Here is a 7,593-nt window from a genome sequence, read left to right as displayed (position 1 = left end):
TGCAAAGTCGTGGCATATGTACGCATTTTACTGAGAGTGTGTTGCTATGTTATAATACTTGTTAAAGCATCAGCCTTGGATCAACATATTAAAGTTTCATAGCAATACATTGAAATTTGTGTGTGTATTAAGACTATGCCACATTTGAGAGTTCGCCGTTCAAAATCTACAGCTTCTAATACCATATTTCTTTTCCCAATTCCTTTACAATGATGCCCAAAGCGTTATGAAATGATTGATAAAAAATCCCCAAGAGTTAATTCTGCTTGAAGCTGGTGCTAAAACTTGTCTTTTTTGTAAATTCAAGATGGCGGCCAGTTTCCAAGGTCAAAGGTCAACAAAACTTTAGGGGTCTTTGTATACTTAGAATAGCTGTATGTGCGAAAAATTTAGTGACAATCAGACAAACATATCCCATTTGAAAATCACCAAATATCAGATTTTGAAACAAAATGCCCGCCAAGCCGTAGGTCGTGGAGTCATCCCATAATAATTTCAAATCTTCGATTGGATATCCCCGACAAATGTGGATCAACGGATCCGTTAGGGCTGTGTGCGTCTTTTCGTGTAGTTTTTGTTTTGCTACACACTGGTCATGTCTGTTTGGGCATAGGACCTTCCTTTTTAGGGCTTTTTACATTTTTTCACTCTTAGCAAAAATAATATGGTCCTTGCAGTCAGTAGACTGCTGCTGCGGGCCATAATAGTAAATAAAGCAGAAACAGTATAGAAGTTTTTGTGGTTAGGATGAGCTGACTTTGTGTGCTTTTTTTTTACTGCACACCAGTTGTGTTAGTGTTAGCTTAGGCCTTTACTGTTAGGTCTTTTTAGGCCTTTTAGTACCTTTTTGGGCTTTTTTTCACTCCAAGCAAAAACAATATGGTCCTTGGGCTTGGCTCTACTCTACTCTACTCTACTCTACTCTACTCTACTCTACTCTACTCTACTCTACTCTACTCTACTCTACTCTACTCTACTCTACTCTGCTTCGCTCTACCCCACCACACTCTACTCTGCTCTTTCCCACTATACTTTACTTTAGTCCACTCTACTCTACCCCACCATACTCTACATTACTCCCCTCTACCCCCACCATACTCTACATTACTCCCCTCTACCTCCACCATACTCCACTCTACTCTACCCCACCATACTCTACCCTACTCTACCCCACCACACTCTACTCTGCTCTTTCCCACTATACTTTACTTTAGTCCACTCTACTCTGCCCCACCATACTCTACATTACTCCCCTCTACCCCCACCATACTCTACTCTACTCTGCCCCACCATATTCTACTCTACTCCAACATGCTCTACTCTTTCCCACCATATTCTACTCTACTCCAACATGCTCTACTGTTTCCCACCATACTCTACCCTACTCTACCCCACCAAACTCTACTCTACTCTGCTCTTTCCCACTTTACTTAACTCTACTCCACTCTACTCTTGTTGGGAACTTGTGGTGGACGACCCTAATGCAGGACAACGGAGTGAGTGAAAGAAGGTTGTTTATTTTGAACAGAGCAGATCCTGGATGGCAGGTGGTTGGTCTGTGGCGTGACAAGGGGAAGTCCGGGATGATCCTTTACAAGAAAAACAGAAGTTAGTGACAGAATGTGGGCAGTAACCAGGCTTTGATTCACTACGTGGCGTGGTAGCAAGCAACTCTAGGTCGGTGTACTCTACCGGAGTGGAGCAGACGAACCGATGTTGGCTGGTGGCCGTGGATGTGCTTTTAACCGGTCGTCTGATGAGATGATGAGCAGGTGTGGTGAATCAGTGCCTTAGGTAGATGGCAGCCCCTGACACCTGACAACTCTACCCTACCCCATCATACTCTACTATACTCTGCTCTTTCCCACTATACTCTACTTTACTCCATTCTACTCTGCCCCACCATACTCTACTCTATCCCGTTATACTCTACTTTACTCCGCTCTAGTCTACCCCACCCTACTCTACTCTACTCTACTCTACTCTACTCTACTCTACTCTACTCTACTCTACGTTGTTTTAAATGCAAGCAGTTGACCACTTTTGGATTTTCTTTAGGATTAATAGATTATATTCTATTCTACATTAGTTTACTCTACTCTACTCTGCTGTACTCTACTCAACTCTGTTCAACTCTATTCTACTCTACTCTACGTTATTATGAATGCATATGGTTGGCTGCATTTGAATTTCCTTAAGGATTAATATAGATTCTACTCTATTATATTGTATATTTTTATGAATGCAAGGACTTTTAAATTTCCCTCAGGAGTAATAGAGACTCTATTTCATTCTATTCTATGTTTATATGAATGCAGGCAGTTGGCCACCTTTGAATTTCCTTTAGGATTAATATTCTATTGTATTCTTCTACATTATATGATTTTTATGAATGCAAACACCTATGAATTTCCTCCATGATTGATTGAGATTTGATTTAATTCTATTCTATGTTGTTATGAATGCAACCTGTTGGCCACTTTTTAAAGATTTTATTCTATTCTATTCTAACTGCAGTTTTTTTAACCAATTACTGCAGTCAAAAACTTTTAAATCACTGTTAAATTCATGAGTTTGTTAAATTCAAACTCTGTGATTGAGTTTTTACTGTTTTTTTGGTGTTTGGTATAAAATATAAAGTTACTACAAATTTTAAGAAGTAAATGTACTTTAAATTAGGTTAAAGTATAATATGTTGTTTCTGTCCTCAGGAGATCCTGCTCTCAGTCACTGAACAGAAGTTTGAAGGTTCCTGAATGGTATCTGATAGAATTATTTTTTATAAACTTTATTGACAAATTTTGTACATGCAAAATACCAGACAGTGACACTCCATATCCAGTACAAACACAAGAGATCACAAGTAAAGCTTATTTGTTAAGCAAATAAAAAGGGGTTTATATAAATATATATCTTATGTAACATAAGATTCATAACCATATATTGTAACAGTAAATTCTGTCCAACACTAGAGGTCTTCAGCTTTGATCTGTTTGCTCACCTGTTGGACATGATAAGTTAGAAATAACAATAATTTTGAAAGAGAATTCTTTAACTTTATTGGTGACTAAATATTTGTGGTTCAGAGGCCAAACTTTTTATTACTGAATTCTGGAAAAAGTGAAACACCGGATCAAGTAGCAAAAGTTATGTGATTAGTTTTTATCAGTAATAAACATGTTGACTTGATGGTTTAATCAACTCAGAAATTGAATATGATGATAACAAATGTTTTAAACGAAACAAATTAGAGCATTTTAGTTAACTGATCCAATGCTTCACCTTTTTCAGTGAAGCAAACTTACTCCATTCAGAGATAACATGGGGTTGTGTGGCAAGCTAATTTAGGAATAGATGTTTTTGTTATTTCTGCCATGTAAAAAACACATTTTCCCACATCGCAATTCATGAAACTAGTAGTAGTTTCAACATGAAACTACATAGAAAGAGCTACATAGAATTTTTTCCACCACAAGGGATGGTTCCTAATGCAGACTCTGTAGGTGAAGCTTGCTCATTGTAGGTTAAAGCAGCTCATTGTTTAACATCATACTACCTTGTGGATTTATTAGTTATTTAATTTAAAAAAAGGGGTTTTCTTGAACCAATTTTAAAGGAAAATATTCCTTTTTGTGTCCAAGATATTATATAATTCAGAGAGGAGGAAAATTATGCTTCTAGAGTCAATTTCAATAAAACCTGCTTATGAAAATTCGAAAGTTTTAAATGCATTTTTTTTTATTTTAAATGTGAACATTAAGAAAGACGGCAGACCTCATGGATTAGTAGTTCGCTTCCCAATTGTTTTGTCTATGTCGCCATCTAGTGGTCAATAAAGGAATTGTCTTTGAAAGTCTTTTTTTTTTTTTTTACTCCAAAAATTTAATTTGCTTTAAATTATTGGAGCATTAACATCTCTGAATAACGTTAATAGTTTCTTTAAAATATAACATATATCTTAATGGTTACAAAAGTGTTAACTAAATATAAAAAAAAGGGTGTGACTTTTCTCTACTTGCCCACCAGATTATTAAGGATCCAGTTTCCACAAATTCTTCGTCTTAGTTTTATCCCTAATTTAGTGCTCAGTAAAGCAGTGATTAGTCTGTTAAAGACAATTAGAAAGAGATCAAAGGTAAGTTCTGGTAAATCTCTGAGAGTGTGTGATACTTATCTTAACTTGAGTTATTTAAGGTCTCTCTCTTACATAAAAGAGTGATGTTATTGTTTATTTTCAAACCTTGTTTACCTGTTTTACACAAAAGGTTTATTTTTTTCTCATTAATCAGAAAAAAAGGTGTACTTGCAAAGTGTTAACTGACTGCTCACATAAATATGACACACAGATAGCTGAAAATATGATGTTTACATGGATTGTTGTAATTTTTTTACATTTTTTGTGAAAACATTTTTTTATAGTGCAAGGAATTGACTTTTTAAGTAAATAGCCTATAATTTACTGTTTAGTTTTGCCAAAAGTGGATTGAAGTTGTTAGGTAATGCATATGTAATTCAGCAATGTAATCGTTCTGCTGAGAAGCAGAATGATTAAGTGTCCTGAAGCTGTAACCGGGATGTGGGTGGCGGCGGCCCCCGTTTCACGACAGCAGTGGTACAGTCCAGCATCCTCTCAGCGCTCTGCGGCTTGCTGGACGTTGCCAGAGCGACCTCATTATCACAGTCTCAGGGGTGGTGTGGGATCGGGGTTAGAAAGAGATTAACCAAGTGGAGGCCTATAAAGCTCCAGTGTAATCCGCACACAAATTCAGAGCAACAACTCCTCCACAAACAAACTCTTTGCTCGAGCAAAGCACACCGAGCACAGGCACCGAGGCGCTCGCGGGTTTGGTGGACTTGACAGCAGTTTGGCAGCAGAAGGCAGGAATCCTTCACATCTGCAGCACAGGAGCAAAAAGGGACCACCATGAAAAAGGCAAAGGTATGTTTTTCATTTTCAGTCGTGCTGAACAAACACACACATGTTTACATGATTAACTTTGATCTAAAAATTCCAAGAAGTACACCTGAATCATCTAATCCAGCTCTGACGGCACTTCAGTCAGATTAGAGCTGCTGATGGAAGCAGAGAATATTTAAGCACAGTTTTGACCACCCACTGTAAACTCCATTTCTCAAATGTCATTGGTAAAGAGAACAAAAACGAGTGAAAACATTGTTTTCCAGAAAAAAAATCAGTCTAAAATCTCAAAGGTGTTCTTGCTTTTTCAAACTTTTTAAAAACAATTAGGGCTGTGAACTTTAACTCATTAACGAATGCGATTAATCTATTACTGCGATTAATATTCTTTAACTCGAGGAGCAGCGGTCCTTTGCTTTGCTTCACTGATTTAGGCTTTCACTGCGTGTTTTTGTTCATAAAAATTTAACAATTGTCATAAAATTTACCTAGTAATACTTTGACTAATAGTGATTAATCACAATGCAAAAGTGTGATTAATCTGATATTTTTTTTTAATTGACTGACAGCCTTAATTAAAAATAAATGTTCTAAATGTACAGTTTTGTGTGATTTTATATTGTGATTATTCGCAGATAATAAGTGGCAAATACTGTAAAAAAAAAAGTTAATTGCGATTAATCGCAATTAACTTTTTCCCAGGTTTGCGGCTAATTAGTTAATTTTTTTAATCAATTCCTGGCTCTAAAAATAATAAAACCTGAGCAGTTTTGAATCAGCATTTTTTTGTGTTTAAAAGTACATTTAATCTTAAAACATAAAAATGTGACATCATTGTTCCTTCTGTCTCAGCAGGTGGGGAACGACAATGAACCTCCGAGCTACCAGGAGGCAACAGCAGGTAAATAAAATCATATTTAGGTTTAAAAATCAACCTGAAACTATTATTAGATTAGTGACATAAAAATAATTTTAAATGAGCTTACAATTGCTTCATTTTTTTGCAGGTTATGGTGAAATGGAGGCCCAGTTCGCCTGGGACGACAAGACCATCAGGAGGACTTTCATCAGAAAGGTAGAGTACGCAGCTGAAGCGGGGCGCAAAGGGACTCAGTCCACGGCTGGGGCTCACCTCCTGTCCTCCTGCAGGTGTACGCCATCCTCATGCTACAGCTGTCCGTCACCGTGGGGATCGTTTGTCTCTTCACGTTTTGGTAAACGCGTCATTCTCTGTGTTCTCCACGTGGATGAAAAACGTCTTAATTACCAGGATCTCGTTTGTGTCTGTTTCAGTGCACCAGTGAGGTTCTACATCCAAACTCATCCAAACTTATACATGATGTCCTAGTAAGTAAAACCGTCTCGTGTCGTTTTGTCACCTTCCTGTTTCACCTGTTAACTTTTAATTTTTTTATTTTTAGCTTGATGTTTTTCGTCACCTACATCCTGCTCTCCTGCTGTGGAGACCTCAGGAGACAGTTTCCCTGGAATGCACTTCTGCTGGTTCTCTTTGTGAGTATTCAGCACAAGAAAACATTTTCAAATGTCTTATTATTCATCTAACGGTGCTCGATGCCTCACAGACTCTGAGCATGGCCTTCATGATGGGGTTCGTGTCCAGGTGAGAAGAAAAAAACACACTGTGATTATAGTTGTTTTAAAACTCCACTAACTGTCTGTGATCGTCCCGTCTGCAGCTTTTACAACACCAAGTCGGTGATCCTGTGTCTGGGAATCACAGCTCTGGTTTGTCTGTCCGTCACCATCTTCAGCTTCCAGAGCAAAGTGAGCAAACTGTCCCGACATTTTTCAGGAGAAGGTCTTCTTCCACACACTCACCCCTCCCGTTCCTCTTCCAGGTCGACGTCACCTCCTGCCAGGGAGTCCTCTTCTCCATGTGCATGGCCATGCTTCTGTGCGCCATCACCATCTCCATCGTCGTCCCCTTCGGATATGTGAGTGTCTCTTCTTCTAGAAGGAGACAAGAATAGGTGGATGGAATGAAGACCTTAGCAGCAGCAGCTGCAGCTTATGGCCTCAGGTGCTGCTCAGAGCAGCTTCAGGGAGAGGATTAGGCCTGCAGATAATCTCGCACTATTCTTTCTCACCTGAAATAGCCATCGGGGTTTTGTAAGACTTTCCACCGTCTTCCACAGGTTCCCTGGTTACACGCCATCTATGCTGTGATTGGAGCCATCCTCTTCACTCTGGTGAGACCTTTTCAGCTTTCTCTGAAGATCTTTGAGCCGCTATAAGAGTTTATCATTAGAAATTAGATTCTATGATAGATTTATTATCTGTTTTTTAGGAAACATTTTAGGTATTTATTTCACTTTACGTCCATCCATCCATCCAATCTATACATCTGTCTGTCCTATCCATCCATCCATTCATCCATCCGTCCATCCATCCATCTGTCCTATCCATCCATCCATCTGTCCTATCCATCCATCCATCCATCCAATCTATGCATCTGTCTGTCCATCCATCCAATCTATACATCTGTCTGTCCATCCATCCATCCAATCTATACATCTGTCTGTCCATCCATCCATCCATACATCTGTCCTATCCGTCCATCCATCCGTCTGTCCTATCCATCCATCCATCTGTCTTATTCATCCATCCATCCATCCATCTGTCCTATTCATCCATCCATCCATCCATCCATCTGT

General features: G+C 38.6%; 1 protein-coding gene across 3 annotated transcripts in view; it reads left to right on the top strand.

Annotated features, from left to right (window-relative positions):
- The first annotated feature begins 3,830 nt into the window (after positions 1 to 3,830).
- The window catches only part of faim2b (Fas apoptotic inhibitory molecule 2b), a 5,888-nt gene continuing 2,125 nt past the window's right edge, over positions 3,831 to 7,593 (top strand). Inside the window, exons 1-10 of one of the 3 annotated variants that reach the window (XM_024269926.2) lie at positions 3,831 to 4,939; positions 5,771 to 5,819; positions 5,926 to 5,993; positions 6,068 to 6,132; positions 6,212 to 6,265; positions 6,340 to 6,430; positions 6,502 to 6,539; positions 6,616 to 6,703; positions 6,778 to 6,873; positions 7,075 to 7,128. In XM_024269926.2, coding sequence (XP_024125694.1) covers positions 4,925 to 4,939; positions 5,771 to 5,819; positions 5,926 to 5,993; positions 6,068 to 6,132; positions 6,212 to 6,265; positions 6,340 to 6,430; positions 6,502 to 6,539; positions 6,616 to 6,703; positions 6,778 to 6,873; positions 7,075 to 7,128 — 618 coding nt within the window. In that variant the 5' untranslated portion in view covers positions 3,831 to 4,924. Of the gene's footprint in view, positions 4,940 to 5,770; positions 5,820 to 5,925; positions 5,994 to 6,067; positions 6,266 to 6,339; positions 6,431 to 6,501; positions 6,540 to 6,615; positions 6,704 to 6,777; positions 6,874 to 7,074; positions 7,129 to 7,593 lie in introns of all 3 variants that reach the window. The other 2 variants (XM_036211871.1, XM_036211870.1) reach the window with 2 other exon arrangements.

This window comes from Oryzias melastigma, linkage group LG5 (genome assembly GCF_002922805.2).
Source record: "Oryzias melastigma strain HK-1 linkage group LG5, ASM292280v2, whole genome shotgun sequence".
NCBI lineage: Eukaryota > Metazoa > Chordata > Actinopteri > Beloniformes > Adrianichthyidae > Oryzias > Oryzias melastigma.
The sequence above is the reverse complement of the archived record's forward strand: the minus strand, read 5'-3'. Positions and strand labels throughout refer to the sequence as shown.